Genomic DNA, 21,191 nt, shown 5'->3' on the forward strand with positions numbered 1-21,191 from the left:
CATCACAACTGTGCAAGTGCAGATCTGAGTGTGTGGGCATGCTTTTAAGACAGGGGTGGGGAACCTCAGGTCCAGGGGCCAAAGGTGGCCCTCCAGACGTTTATACTTGGCCCTTGGGATTTTCCCCAGGACACACACCTCCCCAGTCTTACCCTACACCTTCCCTGAATGCTTTTAATGGCTGGAATATGTCCTCAAACCATGAGAATGCCTCTTTGCCTGGATGGCAAAAGGAGAGATGTGGGAGCCTGGAGGGAAGAAGTGTGCAGAAACCTGACTTTTGTGGGGCTAAAATTCAGCCTATTGCTCAAAGCCATATCCACTATTATGACCACTTCTCCCTCTGGCCACACCAGCAGGTGGCCCCTGGAAGGTTCCCCAGCGCCCTGCTCCTAGATCAGAGTCCGATCTGCCATCTTTATTTAGCACTTCCTGGAGAATCCGCAAAACGTCTTGCACAAATGATGAAAGTAATGTGTCATGAGAAGAGAGTGAAAAAGCAACGGCTTCCTAAGCAGAGTCATCATCACACCTACCACCTGGTCAAAACCCTCCAATACTTTCTAACATTCCATGAGCTGCCCTACAAGAGATCAAACAAACCACATTCCATTTTGCTAAAGTTTAGTTTGTTTTCCAGCTGCTCTCATCTCATGCCTTGGTAGTTTGGTGAGTGTTTGGGGTGCAATAGTCAAGAAAACCATGGCTTCAGATTGTTGGCAGTAAACAAGCCCCAGTTAAGCTAGGTTCATGTCTAGAACACAAAGCTGTGATTTAATAAACTGTAGTTTAATAAGCAGAAATTTACTGCTATTTGTGAACTAGACTAGGCAGGGGACCTTCTTGGCAGTGGCGCCCTCCCTGTGGAACACCCTCCCATTAGATGTCAAGGAAATAAACAACTATCTGACTTTTAGAAGACATCTGAAGGCAACCATGTTTAGGAAAAATTTTAATGTCTAATGTTTTACAATTTTTAATGTGCTGTAAGCTGTCCAGAGTGGCTGAGGAAACCCAGTCAGATGGGTGGGGTATAAATAATAATCATCATCATTTTATTATGCTTAATGATAACACTAAGATAAGAGATTGCTTTGACTTTATGTGACAATGGGAAATGGGGCTGAGGAAAGAATGGAGTTTTCCTAAGTCAAACCTGATGCGTTCATGGAAAGGATGAGAGTCTAATCGGGGACCTCTTGATTTGCATCTCAAGTCTTCACAACTATTCCATAGCCACTCCCTTTGGGGACAGCAAATGCTGCAGTCCCCACTCAGCCATGAAGTTCACTGGGTGACCTTGGGCCCCTCGCCATCTCTTATCCTAATCTACATCACAGGGTTGCTGTGAGGGTGAAATGGGGAGGGGGAGATCAATGGACGGCACCCTGAGTTCCTTGGAAGCAAAAGGTGGCATATACAGTGGTGCCCCGCAAGACGGAAAACTCGCTAGACGAAAGAGTTTTCCGTTTTGGAGGTGCTTCGCAAAACGAATTTCCTATGGGCTTGCTTCGCAAGACGACAATGTCTTGCGAGTTCCTGCTTTTTTTCCCCCTCCCCCCCTTTTTCTAAGCCGCTAAGCCGCTTATCAGCTGATCCGATCAGCAGATAAGCCGCTAAAAGCCGCTAATAGCGCTAATCCGCCAATGGGCTTGCTTTGCAAGACCAAAAAACCGCTAGACGAAGAGAATCACAGAACAGATTCTTTTCATCTTGCGAGGCACCACTGTACATGCAATAAATAAATCAATACAGTCAAGTAAATCAGAATGCAAAGTTCTCCCTCCAAACACATGCATATTCCGTTGCTGGATTCCTGGTCATGGTCAAATACAGCCCACACAATGGGGAATGAAACAGGCTAGCACCCAAAAAGGTAAGTTTACGTTGGCATACCAAACTGATCGATGCTGCGTAAATATCCAATCAGCGTCCGACCGTCCCGGAGGAGGACCAAGTGTTTCTCTGGGAGAAAATAAAAAGGGAAAGCTTCATTAGGGAACATAAGAATGTAAGAGGTTGCTGGATCAGGCCAAGGGCCCATCTAGTCCAGCGTCTTGTTCTTACAGTGGCCAGTGAGATGCCTGTGGGAAACCAGCAATCAGAACACAAGCCCTCTCCCCCCCATAAAAGGTAAAGGGACCCCTGACCCTTAGGTCCAGTCATGGACCACCCTGGGGTTGCTGCGATCATCTCGCTTTATCGGCTAAGGGAGCCGGCGTGCAGCTTCCAGGTCATGTGGCCAGCATGACTAAGCCGCTTCTGGTGAACCAGAGCAGCGCATGGAAATGCTGTTTACCTTCCCGCCGGAGCGGTACCTATTTATCTACTTGCACTTTGATGTGCTTTTGAACTGCTAGGTTGGCAGGATAGGGACCGAGCAACAGGAGCTCACCCTGTCAGAGGGATTCGAACCGCCAACCTTCTGATCGGCAAGCTTAGAGGCTCAGTGGTTTAGACCACAGCGCCACCCTCCCATAGTTTCCAGCAATTAGTAATTGGAAGCATTAATGCCTCCAACTGTGGAGGCAGAGAAAAGCCATCCTGGCTAGTAGCCACTGATAGCCCTCACCTCCAAGAATCTGTCTAACCCTCTTTTAAAGCCATCCTACTTGGTGGACATCACTGCCTCCAGTGGGAGCAAGTTCCATACTCTGACTATACACTGTGAGGAGAAGAAGAACCACCACCCACAAGTTCAGCTCTGCAGTAGAAGCAGGTTAGTGGCGGCCAGTGTCACCCACTCTGCCAACTAAAGGTTTGCTTATTAGATCACTGAAGTTTTTCCCACGGAAAATGCTGAAATGCCCGTTGTTGGGGAACATAGGTGGGAGAGCTGTATGCCCTGCTTTGGGCTTCCTAAAGATCTCTAGTTGGCTATGGGGAAAACCAGGTGCTGGGCTGGAAGTGTGATCCAATAGGGCAGGGTCGTGGAAGCTGTGGCCCTTCAGATGTGGTCGGACTGCAGCTTCCATTGTCCCTGTCCATTGGCCATGCCGGCTGCAGCTGATAAGAATTGGGTGTCTAGCAACTTCTGGAGGGCCACAGCCTCCCCAACCTTGCAGAACTGATGCATAATGGGACAGGGGGAGAATTGTGGATCAGTTGACGCTGCTTTGACTATAAGGCAGCTTCCTATGTTTGTGGGAATGGGCTGATCCAAAGGAATTCCCCCAGCATCTCCGCGTAGTGCTTTGAATGTTCCCAGCCTGGAAGCCTGAGAGTGGCTGCCAGCCAGTGTTGCCAACACTAACCCAACGTGGTTGGGGAGGCTGCGTGCGTACTATACCACGGGTCTTTGGCTTGGTGAGTCACGGACTGATCTGAGGTACCACCTGACCAGAGGAGGAATGACTGCTGGGAGGAGTGCAGAGAGAAGCGCCCTGGTACCCCTTGCAGCAGCAAAGCGGGATGCCTTCATCTGCCCCACATGCAACAAAATGTCTTTGCAGCCACAGCAGGCGCTGTAACTCTCCAATGGTTTGACTTCACCCCCAGAGACACACTCTTCCATTGTCTCCTGAGACAGACCGATGCCAACCACCCATGGGGTTTGAAACGGGACCCCAAACACGCGTTTGCAGTTACAGTGGTACCTCGGGTTAAGTACTTAATTCATTCCGGAGGTCCATTCTTAACCTGAAACTGTTCTTAACCTGAAGCACCACTTTAGCTAATGGGGCCTCCTGCTGCCGCCGCGCTGCCAGAGCATGATTTCTGTTCTTATCCTGAAGCAAAGCTCTTAACCTAAAGCACTATTTCTGGGTTAGCGGAGTCTGTAACCTAAAGTGTCTGTAACCCGAGGTACCACTGTAAACGAAACAGTGTCTGAAAAGGCCACTGCCTTATACCTCTGAATCGCATTCTTTCCCTCAAAGAATCCTGGGCGCTGTAGTTTGCCCCCTCACCTAATTACAGCGCCCAGCGACCCTTAGCGAACTACAGTACCCAGAATTCTTCGAGGCATCAGGAGCTGTGCTCCGAAGGTGCAGCGTGCGCGCAAAGATGTATTAGGCAGCCTCTATGTTGTTTCCAAGCTGCGGGTGGGGGGGGGGCTTGAGAAAGGAAAAAGGGGTCGCGAAGGGGAAAGGGGGCATAACGAAAGCGGAGAGCCAGGAGGGAAGAGGCGGCGGCGGCGGGAAGGAAAGGGCGGCGCTTGGCACGGCTTCCCGAGGAGGAGCCGCCGGTCTCGGGTGGCGGAAAGGCGCCCAGGCGCCTCCGTCGCGGCGCGGTACTCACTGTCGATGTCCTGGATGAGGCTGGCGGTGCCCGGCATGTAGTTCATCTTCCCCGCAGACGCCGCGGATGCTCCGCCGCCGCCGCCCGCAGCATCTGCCTTGGGAGAAGCGGAACCTCCCCGCGCCCTGTCCCCGCCCGGGCCGGAAGCGCCTGCTCCGGCGGGGCGGGGAGAGACGAGGAGGAGGCGGCTCTCGCCGGAGGGCGGCTGCATGCTGGCGGGAGAGGCTTGGCCGAGGCCGGGCCCAGGTTTAAGTAAGGCCCCGCTGGAGCGCGGTCGGAGCTGCGGAAGCGCACGCAGCCGAGGGGAGAGGAAGCGGGTCGCTGGCAACCCTTGCAATGGCTTCGTTGCTCCTCCCGAAGCGGCAGCCCCGAGTCCATGCGGGCTTACTCAGAAGGAAGCCTCCCCTGACACACACGCATACATACGGAGAGAGAGGGTCGCCGGTTCTCCCATCGTGGTCTAGCCTAACCCAGCGGGGGCTTCCTTTGGAGCAAGCACGGGTGTATTTACAGTACACACTGAGAGAGCCGGTGCAAGGCTGTTTTGCGCCCAAGGCAAGGCTAACTGCTCGCACCCCCTCACACTGGTAACCTCAGTTTTCAAAAACAGATGTCTTGTAGGAGAAATGAAAATATTGTCAGAAAGTTGTAACAAAAACTAATTTGTATAAAGCTGGCTCTCAAATGTCAGTACTGCACCTCTCTGAGGTCTGCACTCTAGGAGGGTGCTCTGCAACAAAAATAAAACCAGTTTAAAACTATGCAATCACAGGTGTCTGTTGCTGGACTCGTCTTACCAGCGCCAGCCAGCCCTGTCTGTGAATTTGAAATGGTGGGAGTTGCAGCTCAGTAACATCTGGAGACCTGCAGATCCCATGCTCCTGAATTAGGCTTGTGACCAAGAGGGCCTAGATTTGAAGCCTTGCAATCTTAGGCCTTTGTTTACTCTGCATTTAATCTGTAAAATTTATTGCTTTTTGTTGTGACAATATTTACTTCTCAAACAAGGTCTTCTGGACTCTACACAAAACCATTGAAAAGTGCACTCAGAGCATGTATCTTCTCTGCTGATATGGTTCAGCTTGCTTCTGGGTTTTGTATATGCACATATGTGAGAGCTTGTCTTCATTTATTTATGTAAATGGTTTAGTTGCTAACCTTACTGCAAATACTGATGGCAAATAAACAGTTGTGTAGTGTTGTGTCGGTATTATTATTAGCACTCTTAGCATCATAACTCTTTCGAGGATAGACATGCTAGTCTCTTGCAGCAAAGACTAACACATTCATAATGGCAGAAGATTTCACTGAGTACAGTCGTCATTCTAGTAGCCACCTACATCCCCCCACAAACTACGGTATTTCAGGCTTGGTATTTTGCAGGTGGGATTAAGTTGCATATTCACAAACTGAGGTTCTACCATTAAAGCTATTGGAAAGGATGAAACTCCAAGGATTCCCACTACATTGTTACAGAGGGCTTATTTTGGACTTAGAAATCATCAACTGACCTTAATAAGTATATGGACTAGATCAGGTGTGGGGAATCTTTGGCCCTCCAGATGTTATTGAACTACAACTCCCATGAGTCCTAGCTTGGCCAATGGCCAGGCATGATCAGAGCACATCTGGAAGGCAAAAGATTCCCTACACCTTGACTACCTGGTTAAGATACTCAAAATGTCCTTGTTATTTCTCATGTTTTTTATATTTAATACAGTGTGGTAGTTTCACTTTTATGCTCCTTTAAAGGTCAGTTTACTGCTTTTGAATGCATGTTTTGGCATAATTGTAGGCTAGAATCACCAAAGACCGCAGATCTGCCCGTGTCTACTGGGCAGCAAAGCAAGCTCCTTTGAAGTAAATGGAACTTCCTCCCAGATAAGGTGTGCACTGCTGACCCATTCCATTTCTCTCCAGGTTTTCAAGGGTTACCCTAACGGGTTGACGGAGGCGAAAGCTTTCCTGATTGGATGCTTTCGCGCGGGATGCTTCTACGGGTCTCGTTCGCAAGACGTCAGCAACTGCTGGTGACGTCGCTCAGAGGCAAAAACAACAACACCCCCCCCCCCACAAATCTTTCAGAACTCCCCACATCCGGGAATGCTATAGCTGGCGAAACGCCTGTTTACGATAAGGCAGGGAGGAGGAGGAGGCGTGCCTATGACAGGAAGGAGATGCGCAGGCGCAGTGCTTTCTCAAGGGGACTAGGAGAGAATTAAGAGCCCTTAATGGCGGCGGCGCTGAGGAGGCTGTTACACGGGGGGGCGGAAGTGGAGCGGGCCCGGCCTGAGCCCGAGCCTCCTCCGCCACCGCCGTGGGGCGCGGAGGGCCGCAGGTGCCCGCGGCATCGCAGCGGCGGCGGCGGCAGCGAGAGAACGGTTCGGTCCGGTTATGGCGGCTCTCAGGTAACGGCCGAGTCCTCCCCCTCCTTTTCATGAGGGTCTGTGACGTAGACGGCCCCCCCCCGGTGTCCTCGAGGCTTCAGCGTCGCCACGTGCGCCTCTCATCTGTTACGTCTCCTCTGCTGCTTTGACCCCCTTGGGGAGGGAGGGGGAGCCAAAGCGGGGCGAGAGGGAAGGAAGACTGGTCCGCCCGGGCCGCCCCATCGCCGAAAGGAAAATGTGTGCTGGTTAATGCAGGGCAGATGCATTGGGTTTTCCTCGTTTCACGTTCAAACTGAACTAGGGACAGGCGACCTGGCTGGGTCCACATAAGGGAAAGAGGGGAGAGAAAAATAACAACAATCCACTTGACACTAGTAAAATGGTAAGTCTTGTACTGTATAACTGTCTTCTCAATCCAGGCGATTCCCCCCTTCCCCCCCTTACGTACTTAAAATTTTGATTTGCCCTGCACTCCAGTCCAGAACAGATAACTGTTATTGACAGTTCCTGCCCCTCGGCATTACAATCTAAATGGCATGGCACAAAAGGAAAAGAAGTTGGAAGGGAAGTGGAGGAGGAGGAGGATGAGAAGCAAACCTGATGGCTGTAATAATGATACTGGGTCTATGCTGCTGTCTCCTTTGAATTATGTGGGGTGTCCCATCCCATCCCCTCGCAAGCCGTCATTTTAATACAGTGGTACCTTGGGTTACATACGCTTCAGGTTACACAGTCCGCTAACCCAGAAATAGTACCTCAGGTTAAGAACTTTGCTTCAGGATAAGAACAGAAATCGGGCTCTGGCGGCATGGCGACAGCAGGAGGCCCCATTAGCTTAAGTGGTGCTTCAGGTTAAGAACAGTTTCAGGTTAAGAACGGACCTTCAGAATGAATTAAGTACTTAACCCGAGGTACCACTGTACATTGGAGCCACTTGTGTGCAGGTGGGAGGACTGCAAAAACTGATTAACAGTTTGTAAGGGCAGAGCTGTGCTATGGTGCGTGAAATTTGGCACAGAATCTGCTTTGGTCGTCCTGTATGATGGCCTTTGTCAGGAGACAGGGGCAATATGTCCTTGTTAATTCTCAGCATCTCAGCAGCTTTCAATACCATCAACCAAGGTATCCTTCAGGAGTGGTTCTCTGAGTTGGGGGTGGTTAGGTGGCACTGCTTTGCGTCTGCTCTGGTCCTGTTTGGATGGTTGCTCCTAGAGAAAGTTGCTTGGGGAGTGCTTTTCTGTCCCATGGAGCCTTCAGTAGAGTTCCTCAGGGCTCAGTTTTCTTCCCTGTGCTATTTAACATCTACATGAGTGGGGTCATTTGGAGTTTTGGAATATGTGATGACACACAGCCCTACCTCTCCTTTACATCTGTAGATGAGGCAGTGGTTATATTGGACTGTTACCTTGCCTTGATAATGAGAGCCAACAAATTGAAGCTCAATCCAAATGAGACTGAGGCACTGTTAATGGGTGCCTCCCAACAGACTAGGTGGTTGGAAGTTAGCCTGCTCTTAATGGGGTTACACTCCCTCTGAAGGAGCAGGTACACAGCTTGGGAGAACTCCTGGATCCTCTGCTATTGTTTGAGGCTCTGGTGGCACGGAGTGCCTTCCATCAGCTTCAGCTGGTGACCCCATTGCCCTCCTAACTTCTGCTGTCTATACTTCGGTAACCTCTAGGCTGGATTACTTAAAAGGGCTGCCTTTAAAGACTGTTTGGAAACTGCAGCTGCTGAAGAATTTGCCGGCCTTGTTGCTCACTGGGGCAACATGATTTGAGCATATTACACCTATCCTAGCCTGACTGCTCTGACTGCCAATTAGCTTCTGAGCTCAATTCAAAGTGCTGGTTTTGACCTATAAAACCTTAAATGGCTCAGGACTGCTATACCTCAAGGACTGCCTCTCTGCATATAAACCACCCTGGACTCTGCATTCATCATCTGAGGCCCTTCTTCATGTGCCTTCTCCACAAGAGGTCCAGAGGGTGGCAACACAAGAACAGCACTTTTCTGTAGTGGCTCCCCATTTGTGGAATGCCCTTGCCAGGGAGGTTCGCATGGCGCCTTCGTTATATATTTTAGGAGCTAGGCAAAAATGTTCCTCTTCAACCAGGCCCTTGGCTGATTTATATTCTACAGCCTTTTAAATGTCTTTGTGGGAAAGGGGTATTGTTGTTTTTGTTTTAACTGCTTACTTGTGTTTTTAGCTTGTATTTTATTGTTGTCAAACCTGCAGTGAGAAAAGTGCATAAGGCACCAGTCCTATTTAGTTTGAAGATGTGGCTGAATCTGAAGCTATTCATTATATTCAGTTGAGTGTATGATATCCTTCAGAATCTTTATTTTGCTCTTGGTAAAGAAGTAATGTTAATGTGCTTGTGCACATTGCTGGAATTGTGGGCTCCATTCCTGTCTTTCCTAGGCTGGAGTGGGAGGGATTGGCAACAAACGAGGCTGGCTTCGCATTACATGTGAACAGCACTTGCTGTTTCTCTCCTCTCCTCCCATGAGCAGTAAGCCAGGATTTGCTAGTGGTTTCTTGGGAGGGGAACAAACCAAAGACAGTACTTTGTATGTAATATGAAACCAGTCTCTGGTTTGTAATTTCCCTCCAGACTGAGAAAACAAGTAGGAATAATGGAGCAGTGATGAATGCATTCACATTAAGCCATAGTTTATTTGACCAGGAATATTTACGAACCAGGAAGCAAATGTTTTACCTGTAACCAGAGCGCGAGTCTCAGGCTTGCTATGACTTGTTCTCATACTGCTCAACTACCCTTTAGCATTGTATCTGAAGCAACCCCAAACCAAGCTAGTTTGCCCTTATTAAAATTTTAATTGGAGTTGTTAGCCTATCTTTATAGTATCATAATGATACAAGGGTGCTGTATAGGCTTAATTATGATCAGTGCTTTGTATATGGTGTTAAAAAACCCAAAACTGAGAAATCATTTTGTTAACAGGCAGTTGCTACAAAGCTTTCTGGCAAGATTGACCTCTAATCTTGATTCCTTCCATTACTGTGTGTGATTCTTGTACAATGGCTATTTTGGGAAGACTGCTTTGTGTCTGTATTTAAAGCTACTTTGTCACAGCAACGTTTGCTGCATATAGGCCTTGGTTGCTGTAACTTTCTACAATGATGGGGAATATAATCACTGGAAAGATGAAGTTTTTCTCTGCTGGTTTGAGTATATTTTCCCCAACCCATATTCCTAGTTAGGTCATCTATACTTAGGAATTAAAAGTAAAGGGACCCATTAGGTCCAGTCGCGGAGGACTCTGGGGTTGCTGTGCTCATCTTGCTTTATTGGCTTAGGGAGCCAGTGGAGGAACTATGACTAATAAAATAGTGAATTGTATTTGGGGTATCTCAAGTACTGCAAAAAGAAGCCAGCATGAAATTCAACAGTGCAGTTTTACTCACAGATTTGTATGTTGTTGTTTAATTACCAAGCTCTGATTACCTCCAGGTTCTACTCCTGCCGTTCTTTGTAAGTAGGACTGCATTTGAAAGCTATCCAGAAACTGCACTACATTCAAAATACATTTGCTAGGTTACTATCTAGGAGTGGATGTTGGAAACCCAGTTTGCCAGAGCTCAGCTGGCTTACAGTCTGTTTTTGAACACAAAAGTGCTGATGTTTAAAAGCCCAACATAGCATGTGACTGTATTCTTGAGTGAACATCTTCTGCCATATCAAGATACCTATATACAGAGATCTTCCCCAGATGAGGTTCTCCAGTTGCCTCTGCTATCTTAAGCGAAATGGGGTGGCAACAGTGGAGGTTACAGTGTCAAGCTTGTGGCTCATCTAGTGTCAATGTTGATGTCTTTTAGGAACATAGGACAGTCCCTTATACAGAGTCATGCCATTTGCCCTTCTAGCTTAGTAGTTTTCACTGACTGGCATTGGCTTTGCAGCATTTAGGTCAGCAAATGTTTTCAGCCCTCCCTCCCTGGCAATACCAAGGATTCACCTGTGACCTCCTGCATACAAGCAGATTCTTTACCACTAAGCTTCCACTTTTTAGGGGCCAAGCAAAGTCCATCTTATTTTCCCAGACTTTTAACCTCAAAGGTATTTTATATCTTCTGAGATTGCTATTAATACTGTATATTATTGTTCACTGTTTTATTGCTGTTTGCTGCTTTTGTGTATCTTGTGAAGTCTTGTAAACTGCCATGGAAAAATAAATTTAAGGATTATACAAAAATGTGTTAATATTTTGGGATTTTTGTACTTGGACACCTTTGAGGGGGTAGCTAAGCTTGCTTGACCCAACTTAATGCCATAGCCATAATAATATATTGGAATTTTTAATGATTTTTTAGCTTTCACTTAAAAACAAAATGTATCAAGAGGTGTACAAGTAAGCTTTTCTGTAATGTGAATATGCTCCTGCATTCCAATGTTCTGGTGAGTGAATACAGAATTACTGAAAATGAGAATCAGGCCCTTATTTTAAAATTTTATAGAACCATTGGGGTTCCTGCAACAAAACATTGTCATATGAACAGTCTGTTCTGGTTCAAGTCATACCATTCCTGCAACAGTCAGTTAGCATTCTGTGCACTGAAGCTGCTTGGTTTTCTTTTTTCTTTAAAAACTTGAATTTCTTCATTTGTGTAGACTTTTTTCATCCTTGTCCCTGGGAATATTAAAAACAAAGTTTCTTAATGTGAACCAGAAGTTGTTTATTTGGACAATGATACGATTCTGTCTACTATTTTTATATCTATATACTGTAAATGCAAACAGCAGTGTAAGAAGAATGATTTCTGTCACAACCACAACAGAGCAGAAAAATTATACCAGCCTGGCAGCTGCTATTTGCATTCACATCTAGTTTGACCCTGAATTTGAAGTTAGAATAGCATCATTCCCTGCATACTAACCAGTGCCTGAAATAAAGTTTGTTACTCTTTAAACTGCACCATTCACCACAAATTTTTAGTCAGGCTCAACCTGCCTCTCCACTGGGGCTTGGCTGATAAGACTATCTAAGAGGCTGGCCCAGCTGCTTACTGGAAGAACTGGGCTTTACAGTCGTACCTCGGAAGTTGAACAGAATCTGTTCTAGAAGTCAGTGTGACTTCCGAAATGTTCGACTTCCAAAGCGCGGCTTCTGATTGGCTGATGTTCAGCTTCCAAAAGAATGTTCACTTCCGGTTTTTGATCATTTGGGAGCCGGAACGTTCAACTCCCAAGGTGTTTGGGAGCCAAGGTACGACTGTATTTGCAAGAGAAAGAAGGAAGCAAAACCTCCTATTACCAGAAGTCTGCTGAATTTAGCTCTGTTGCCATGGATTGGCAGAAAATAATTTTTGACTATGCATAAGTCTGTTGAAACCCTCATTAACAGTTTCTACATTCAGAGTCCTTTTAGGCTACATACAATAATTCAAGGAACTAGAAGATTCTAATATTTTGATACATTTTCAAGACATGTTGATGATTTTCAGGAAGTGAATATCTTGTTTCTTTCTTTAGGAGCACCCCCCTTATCATGGATATGGTTCGCATTACTGGAATTCATCTTCCAGAAGTCCCTACCCAAGCCCATATTCTGTTGGACCAGAGCTTCAAGGCCAGGTATAGTCATAGGACAATTTGTCTGAGAAGTGGTGTCTCACGGAAATATTCGGTTACTAAATACAGAGTGGATGGCACTCCAATGTTAAAATAATGTTAGTTATTTTCATACTGACAAGTGGTGATCATAATAAGGCTTACTACTTGTGGAAGACCTTGTAAACTACAGTTGTACCATCCTGTGTAGCTGTAGCATCCGGGTGTGAAAAGCCACGACCCATCATGTTGCAGTGATGAAGGAGGACCTTTACACAGGTTCCCTTGCCTTACACAGCAGCCTGTAAAGCTCATTAGATGACCTGTCTCAGATTTCCCACTAAAAGATCTGTCATACAACAGTGTAGTCTGTTCAGAATAATACTGATACAAGGCTGTTTGCTCTGTACAGAACAAGTTCTTCCTTATCCAAAGTACCCGTGTGGTTCTAATAAACCCTTCAATTGGTTCAAAAACATCTTGTTCCCTTTGCTACTAAAGGCAGCCTTGCTGGAGACTGGTGATATCCTCGGAAGCAACTATATCTTAGTTTTACTTCTTTAGAATAATACTAGTATAGACTTTGAAAGGAGCATTAATAACTGATTCTTGGGGAAATAAAGATTGTAAAAAAGTGAGCATGCCTTAGCAGTGATTAATACCATTAAGCTTTTCTTTGAAATCAAGACTTTGCTGCTATCATCTTCTACATACATTCTGATAGGATAAATTAACCTGAAGGCCCAAGCTAATAGCACCATGTACCAGTAATATGCCATTTTCCTTTAATAGTCCTTTCAAAGTGCATCCCTAAGTATAAATATTTCATTTGTTGCCACCTCCCAGATAAAGGTTGTTATCTGATTACTAAAGAACTTGATAAGAGTTCAGTTTGTAAATGTGCACTGAAGTTTGCTAATTATTGCTGGGCTACAATAATAAAGAAATGCTACTTAAGGGCAATTGTGGCATAGTGGCTTTGATCTGGAGATCTGAGTTCAGACCATGCTCAGATCTGAAGTTCAACTAATGGATTTAGGCAAAGTACACTCCTGTTACATATTTCTGTTGCACTGTTGGGTGTTTATAGTGTTTTGTTTACTTTTAAAAATATGCTATATAAATATTGTATACATACACATATTTATGTAAGCTGTATTTGTAACTTGTGCACTAAATCATGTTATAAATGTTTCCCTCAAACATTTATTTTCCATTTGGATTAAACAAGTGGGCCTGATTTTAGTACAGATCTGAGGCTATAACATAATAATAATAATTAATAATAATAATAATTTATTATTTATACCCCGCCCATCTGGCTGGGCCTCCCCAGCCACTCTGGGCGGCTTCCACAGAAACCAAAAGCACAGTAAAATATCACACGTTAAAAACTTCCCTGAACAGGGCTGCCTTAAGATGTCTTCTGAATGTCAGGTAGTTGTTTATCGCTTTGACATCTGCTGGAAGGGCGTTCCACAGGGCGGGTGCCACTACCAAGAAGGCCCTCTGGCTGGTTCCCTGTAGCTTTGCTTCTCGCAATGAGGGAACTGCCAGAAGGCCCTCGGCGCTGGACCTCCATGCAATCGGAGAGGGCGCTTCGGAGCCAAACAGTCAATAGCCCTGGTTAACTCCACATTCCAGCGGGCCACCAGGGAATCAGCTGAAAGGCCATCAACATGGGATAAAGCATCCCCTACCACTCTCTGGAAACCATTTGGATCCATTAAGTGGCGGGGCGGACCATCCAAATCGGTCCCACCTCCCTGCAGAGGGGAAGGGTCGCAGAGAAGTCCAGTTGCACCAGGAAGTGATCTGACCATGGCACTTCTTTCGTTTCACTTTTACTTAGTGTCAGACGACCAACATCCATAGAGGTAAACACCAGGTCCAAGGCTATGGGTTGGGCCAGACTTATTCAGGGACAGCCCCATGGAGGCCATGCTTTCCACAAAGTCCCGAGCGGCCCCTTGTAAGGTCGTGTCGGCATGGATGTTAAAATCCCCTAGGACGACCAAGCTAGGTGTCTCCAGGAGAACATCCGCCACGACCTGAAGAAGCTCGGGCAGGGAATCCTTGGTGCAGCGGAGAGGTCGGTACACCAAAAGAAATCCTGTACTGCCCCTATTGCCCAACTTTCAGAACATGCACTCAGAAAACTGGGTCTCCCCAATAGGATGCCTGGTGCAAGATGAGCATTGTGTCATATTTAAGATGGGAAGGGTTTAAGGTGAAGTTTGGGCATAGGCAAGAATTTAAACCAGGGTCTTAGTCACTACTTTATACCAATTCTCAACCTAGCCAACCACATCAGCTTGTTAATAAGAATAAAACCATCCTGCCCCCCCCTGCCACATTGAGTTCTTTGGAGGACAAGCAGGGTGCATTTTTAATACATTTTAAAAAGCAGAACTTGCTTCAGAGCTGGAGAACATGTGAGTTGAAAGCAACCAACCAAAATAGGTGGGAAATTGTTTCCAAAATGGTTATGCAAGCTAGAAATTGAGTGATTGCAGAGAAAATCTGCAAGAGTGTGCAATCTCTTGCAAGTAAGTGTTGTTCAAACATTTCTAGAAATCACTGATAGAAAGATGGCAAATCTCTTCTCAGAGGCACTAAAACTTCTAATATATTCCCACTAGAGGGCACTTGGTGGTTTACTATCTCTTCGGCAGGGCAACCATTTCACATTTATTGAGTACTGCAACTCTGCAAGGCAGAGTACCAGGAGATGAGGTTCCATCCTTTTGGGTTTACAATATGAATAAGAGAGCTGTGATTCATTAAGCCCAGATAACAAACCCTATGAAAATGTGTGGTCTAAATGACCAGGAATGCAGACTTCTCAGGATCCCTCGGCACTTGGCAGAAATCTGACAGCCAATTTTCGTGTTGCTTAGGTAAGCAGAGTCTGTACTAGCCGCTGTTGGAATAGTATTGCTGCCTTGCCTGGTTCCAAAGGGAATTCTTGATGTTGAGGGATGCAACAAATTCTGCATTGAAACAGGATTGTGCATAGCAGGGCCCACACAGCATTCTATGCTACCTGTAACTGAAGGCCTGCATGGTCAAGAAAAAGCTCAGTGGATGTGGCTTCTACACTCACTGCAGAAATGACACCTACTGAGCTTTATTTGATAAAAAATAAAGGAACCATCTTTGGCCCAGGAATTGATAGCATAACTAGCTCTTGTCCAGGAGTTCCTGAGACATAATACTTGATTTGCTGTGCAATCAAGGTTGGTTTTAAATAATTTACCCTCTTATCTTCTAGGGAATTGATCCTTCCTACACAAATGGGGTTTATGGCACTCCCTACTCTACTTCTGGGACTGGACCACCATATTCCAATATCCCACAATCAAATGCCTACTATTCCTCAGGGCATCCTCATGCACCATATTCCACAGAGTCTCCCAATGTATATAGATCACCATCACCAGCTTCTAACTGGAACTACCCACCACCAGACTGCCCAGCTGAAGGTTCCATGGTGAGGAGGCAAATGCCAGGATATTCTCCTCCACAGGTAAGGATCTAGTGTGGGCTGGTGACATGATCTCATATAACTGATTGGCTGCATCCTTCTACCATTGACATACTATTAAATTAGTATTGTATTCAACATTCATGGACCTTAATCTGTTATGCCAGATGCTTATACAACCATCTCTTAAAGCTCCAAAACCTATAAGTTATTTTTTTCCTGGTAACTATCTCCATTCCAATCCTTTGCAAGCTTACTCAGAGTTCATGTGGTGATTGAGGTGATGGGACTTCCTTCCTGGCATTCATGTCTTAAGTTACAGCTTATTTTGTACTCTCAGTATCCAGCATGATCAGATACTTTTAAAACTAAACTCTTTTTGCAAATTCCCTGCACAGGACAATACTGTTGTTGTTGTTTAGTCGTTTAGTCATGTCAGGACAATACTACAGTTTAGTAAATACAGTGATACCTCGGTTCTCGAACGCAATCCGTTCTGGAAGACCGTTTGAGTTCCGAAACGTTTGAAAACTGAAGCACAAAGGGCTGTCTGCATATTCAATTGAGAAATTGAAAAATATGCAGTGGAAGCCGTTTAACTTCTGAGGCGCGTTCAAAAACCGAGCATTTACTTCTGGGTTTTCGGCGCTCAGGTTCTGAAATGTTCGTCAACGGAGACGTTCAAGAACCAAGGTATCACTGTATTGTGAAAAGCAACATATTCTTGCTGATATAGTGGTGGAGGGGAGCAGGGGCTTGGCTAGGTGTCATATAGGCACAAACAGCACTGTCTACACCCAGTGCCCAAACGATATTCCCTAGCCTGTCTTCAGTTTGGAACTCGTTAGAGAAGTAGGGTTTCCCTCCCATTGTTTTATTGTACCCTCAGAAGCTCAGGCCAGCTACAAGGACATTCCTTGCCTTTATTCATCAGCTCTAAGTTGGAGACACAAGGCTTGAGTTTTTCTCACCACCCTCACCAAAACGTGTGAACTCTTGCCCTGACAAGCCGCATTGTGGATCCCTGCTTCTGCAGTTAACTGCCAGCTTAGTCTTATTTGGTGGGTCTCAACATTTAATCAATCAATGTGTTCTCATAGGCTACATGAAGAAACCATATCTCATTTTTCCTTCGGCCTGCAGACACCAAACTTTCCAGTCCCACCCTATCCGTATGGCGACTGCAATCACAGCATTCCACAACAGAGGCCCCCGCCACCTCCTCCGCCAAGACTTCAGGATACAAACTGGAGACCTCCTCTCCAGTATGGAATGCATCCTCCGTATGGTTGGTCTCCTTCATCAACAGGACATGGAAATCAATATGTTGCAGAATCCTCTCCTCCATGGCCTCCTAGTGGAGTATCTGCTCCACATGCTCCAAATAACAATGCAAAGGTAATTTTTGAGGGAAGGCAGTCTCTCCCCAATGCTTGTCCTCTGTTCATTGTTGGGAAGCTTTTTGTATCAATGGCTATTATATAAAATCTGCTTCTTAACTAAAGAAACAAATAAGTTTATCATCAGTATTAGCTTATTTAATGGGTTATCTTTTGAATAAATTTGTATATGGGTAAAAGTATTGCTGCAGAAAACAGGATTCTTTGTTTTTAGATAAAAATGTATTGTAGCAAGCATCATATTTAGAAGAGCAATTCTGCCTAAGTGTGAGGGAAGAGAGAATATTTCTTAGGATGATGCCTGCCACCTGCAGTTTTTAAGGCATCTGTATTTGGACAGTGGGGAGAGAAATGGTGCCCAGTTAATTGGCACTGTTTTGGTCAATTCATAGGCTTTTTTTAATCTGCTGATCTGATTATGTTGTAGCCCAGTTCCAGACCTCCGGAACGAATTAAGTACGTAACCAGAGGTACCACTGTAATGAGAAGTTTTCCCAGCTAAAGTTCTTCATGAAACAACATGCTTTGACCAAACCCATAAAACCATAAAGTTTCAGATTTTATGAAATTCAACCAAGAGTGTTCCACAGGGTGGATGCCGCCACCACAAAGATCCTACTCCTTGTTGCCACCCATTAGGCTTCACATGGTTGAGGAATACAGAGTAGGGCTGATAGAACAGATATGAAGGGAATCACTCTGGAAGAAGATACCTACATCTCATACCTTTCAGGCCTTCATACATGAACAAATCTTGAAGTTCGGGCATCCTTTGCTTAATGCAAGTAGTGAAGGAATTGGTGCTGCTATATTAAGCTTATGTTCTTTTCTGTAGATCACCTTTCACCTCTAGCAAAGCCTAAAGTGGTAGGTGCTAGCTTAGTCCAGCTCCACCTTAAGCCATCTGAAACGGGAATATAACTTTCTCCTCAAGTGTCTCCTAAGCTTGGAACCCACAGGCAAGCTTTCCAGCCCTTAACCCTCCCTGTGTACTTGCTTATAGGCAGACAGATGTGACCTTTTGTCCGTTTCCAAGAGCTGTGAATTGTTACCTGGACCTTCTTGGAAGAGCTGTGCTTTCCCCCTTTGCTTGTTATTGTAAGGTACACAAGAACAGTCTACATCATTATCCCCTGGCCAACTTGTACCCTTGTTCCTTTTATCAGCCAAGGGATTTTCTCAGCTAGGACATAGGACCTCTTATGCTTCTGTAGACATTATAGCATAGACAGATCTAGTTTGCATTTTCAGTAGGATAGGAGCAATTTCCCCCTTGGCCAGTGAAACCACCCTTCATTAATTACAGGAGTGGGCAACCTTCAGTGCATGAGCTGGATGCAGCCTCTTGGTCATTTCTTTAAGGTCCCACTTCCCTGCTGCTGAGCTGTTTCTTGCTATTCAGTTGAGAGAGAAAAAACCTCAAGAGCCTAGTCTGCCAAGTATCTAGTATTCTTTCCCCTCCTTTTGGAACTGTTTATGGGTTGCAGGGCCTATGCAGGTCACCTGGGATTCAAGTTATTATGTCATTCCACATTGTGATGTCAATCTGACAGGCTCAAAGTGCAAGTCCTGTCCCTAGTGTCTTTCAGTGCTTGGACCTTTTTGCACTGACATCCTGAGCATGCAGACCTTACTGATAAGCACAGAGGCAGCCTGGCAGTATTGGCAGCCCAAGGATCTGTGTGCACAGCACCTTTGCTTCAGGATGTGGGGTAATGGGATTGTTAGAGTTGGACACCATGTTGAAGGCTCTTGTTTTCTTCTTTAGGACTCTTATAACCAATTGGAGCAAGGAAGTGACCAGCAGGGCTACTTTTCTGAAGCCAATAACCTGCCTTCTGGGACCATGAATGACTACAAGCCGGCGCAGTTTGATACTAAGCCATCTGCTTCCAACCCCAAAGTGCAGTATAGTGCGCAGCCCCAGCTGTATGATAATGTACATAGGAAACCTTCTGTGACTGCTGACCATGGACCAGGATCTAAAACCAGTATTCAGACTCCATCAGAGATACCAGATGTGCCATCAGGCATACAAAAGGTTATGCAAGTTATGGAGGGTGTTGAGCAGTTGGAGGAGGAGGTGGACGAATTTGTAGGGAAAAAGACAGACAAGGACTACTGGCTGCTGGAGGAAATGCTGACCAAGAAGTTGCTGGAGCTGGACTCTGTGGAGACGGGTGGTCAGGACAATGTACGGCAGGCAAGGAAAGAGGCCGTTCACAGAATCCAGGCCATACTGGAAGAACTGGAAAGAAAGGGGCTTTAATGTAGGTAATAATCCTCAGGCCTCCAGTCTTTGAATGCCCAGAGATATCTAGCTTTGTCCGATTCTCAGCCCTCTTTACCACCCAAAGCAATAAGTGGGGACTTGCATTTTAATTTTAAAGTAACACCACTGGTTAGTTGGTTGTGACTAAATGACGATTTCAACCCCAAAGTTTTGGTGATCCTACCAATGAATGCAGGAGAAGGGATGAAGTGCTGACCCTGGTGACTGAAGACTTCAGCTATAGCAGCCTCGATGGATATTGCCACATTTTTCCAGCCGCAGAAGGAAAACACTTGAGTAAAAGACATTTTGGTACCAGAGCGTGCATCTCTGAAGAGATCTCTTGGAACACCAAGGACTTCAGCTGCTCAAGTAACATGCCAAAATTTGTAAGGTACAAAGACTTTTCAGTCACAACCCAGCACCAGTAAAACCAAGACTTCGTCTCCCTAGCTGCTGCTCTTGTGTATTATTTCCGCCTTCCTCACTCCTTGCCATATAAATTGTGTAGTGTTTGGTAACTTTTCGGGTACTTTCTGTTAAAGTGCAACCATACAGTATGGCAGCCAAAACCAATAGATGTTTTATGCTATATTTTCTCCTTTATCATGCAGATATAATCCACACTGCTTTTTCATAAGGTAGGCAGAAGGAAATGCTTTGATCATTGCAAATAAAAGACTGATTGTAGGAACTGTGGGCCGGAGGCATTTCAGGACAATTGTACTTAATTGTGATGTCACTTCATATGTTGCAGTTTTTTGTATTCCACTTTTAATCTTGTAACTGATTGAGTATGATCAACTCTATCTATAGTTGGCAGGGAGGGCTACTGCTGTGAATCTTTTAACTCCTCACAAAGTGGTTGTTGCTCCAAACACAAGAAATAAACCACTTAGTTTTAAAACATACACTTATTCAAGTAAGAACAGTATTGGTGTATCAGATCATTAAAAATGATGAATTGGGTATTAAATGGATTGTGCAGTGTTCTGTTTTGAGTGACCAATTTTATGAGCGAATGCCTGTCTGTATAAATGAGAGGGGCATTTATAATGGCACAATGGGATTACACCCTGGATACACTAAAGTTGTTTCCTGTGGCATGATACTTGGGACGTCTTTCTTAAGAGAAAGTATGGCCTGGTTTTTAATACTTGGCTACTGAATCGCGCGTCTATGAATTTGTGTAGTGCTCCATAAGGCCCAGTTGCACCATTGGCTGTCCTGGCAGTGAGTTTATGAAGTGTCAGAATATTATGTTTAGATTCATTGGGTTTTATTTCAAAAGGTTGCACCACCTTTCTTCTACAAGTAGTGTTTGAGGGGACACAAATTTGTATGTGGCCTTGGTAACACCAGCATCATGAAAAACCATCAGGTAAGCAGTGTGGGTGGCAAGAGATTGAGACAAGCTGTTTAGAGGAGAGTAGGAGGTGCTTCAGAGAGCTGGTTGCCAAACTGCTCTCTGAAGTGCCACCCACCCTCATTTAAAAGAGGTTGGGTGAGCTGTGAGAGGATAGTTGACAGGGTTGGTCAGGTGTGGGGGGGAAAGGGGGGTTGGCAAGCAGGGGCATCAAGCCCTACTGTATACATAAATATGTTAGCAACTTGAAGCTTTTACTACGAGGAAGTACAATAAGTGGTGTTAGTGATATGCAAAGATGTTGATGTATAATGATGGTGCTAAAATGAGCTTACTGCTTCTAGATGATGGGTTAGAGCAGGCTTGGCAGAACCTCGGACCTATGGGCCGATTAGGCCAGCTGGGCTCCTAATTTGCCTGCAAGGTTGTTTTCCTTACCAGGCCCACATCTCATGTCAGTT

At 45.5% G+C, this 21,191-nt stretch overlaps 2 protein-coding genes and 1 long non-coding RNA gene across 5 annotated transcripts in view; 1 reads left to right on the forward strand and 2 right to left on the reverse strand.

Annotated features, from left to right (window-relative positions):
* Positions 1 to 4,465, reverse strand: part of LSM1 (LSM1 homolog, mRNA degradation associated) — a 16,328-nt gene extending 11,863 nt beyond the window's left edge. The window contains exons 1-2 of the mRNA XM_082200712.1: positions 4,240 to 4,465; positions 1,897 to 1,965 (exon numbers count right to left, since the gene is read on the reverse strand). Of these exons, the coding sequence (XP_082056838.1) occupies positions 1,897 to 1,965; positions 4,240 to 4,450 (280 nt within the window). The 5' untranslated portion in view covers positions 4,451 to 4,465. The remainder of the gene's footprint in view (positions 1 to 1,896; positions 1,966 to 4,239) is intronic.
* A 1,857-nt stretch (positions 4,466 to 6,322) lies between these two features.
* On the forward strand, positions 6,323 to 19,816 carry BAG4 (BAG cochaperone 4). Of its 2 annotated transcripts, none has more exons than XM_082200560.1 (5): positions 6,323 to 6,647; positions 12,128 to 12,229; positions 15,480 to 15,734; positions 16,836 to 17,090; positions 18,861 to 19,816. In XM_082200560.1, exons 1-5 carry the CDS (start codon positions 6,471 to 6,473, stop codon positions 19,359 to 19,361), a joined length of 1,290 nt encoding a protein of 429 aa, XP_082056686.1. In that variant the 5' UTR covers positions 6,323 to 6,470; the 3' UTR covers positions 19,362 to 19,816. The 2 variants fall into 2 exon arrangements, with proteins under 2 accessions (XP_082056686.1, XP_082056687.1); XM_082200561.1 differs by lacking the exon at positions 6,323 to 6,647 and adding an exon at positions 6,782 to 7,008.
* LOC309519613 lies at positions 9,287 to 18,865 on the reverse strand. 2 transcript variants are annotated; one of them, XR_014213875.1, is made up of 2 exons: positions 17,819 to 18,865; positions 9,287 to 11,285 (listed from the first exon to the last, which is right to left on the reverse strand). It is a non-coding gene; the product is annotated as an uncharacterized lncRNA (long non-coding RNA). The 2 variants fall into 2 exon arrangements; XR_014213876.1 differs by having other exon boundaries at positions 17,810 to 18,865.
* Positions 19,817 to 21,191: the final 1,375 nt, after the last annotated feature.

The sequence above is a fragment of the Podarcis vaucheri genome (genome assembly GCF_965113315.1).
Source record: "Podarcis vaucheri genome assembly, chromosome: 15".
NCBI lineage: Eukaryota > Metazoa > Chordata > Lepidosauria > Squamata > Lacertidae > Podarcis > Podarcis vaucheri.

Coding starts and splice junctions, on each gene's coding strand:
- BAG4 (XM_082200560.1), top strand. CDS start 6,471: ATGGCGGCGGCGCTGAGGAGGCTGTTACACGGGGGGGCGGAAGTGGAG. Junction 12,230..15,479: donor GACCAGAGCTTCAAGGCCAG/GTATAGTCATAG, acceptor CTTATCTTCTAG/GGAATTGATCCTTCCTACAC. Junction 15,735..16,835: donor CAGGATATTCTCCTCCACAG/GTAAGGATCTAG, acceptor TTCGGCCTGCAG/ACACCAAACTTTCCAGTCCC.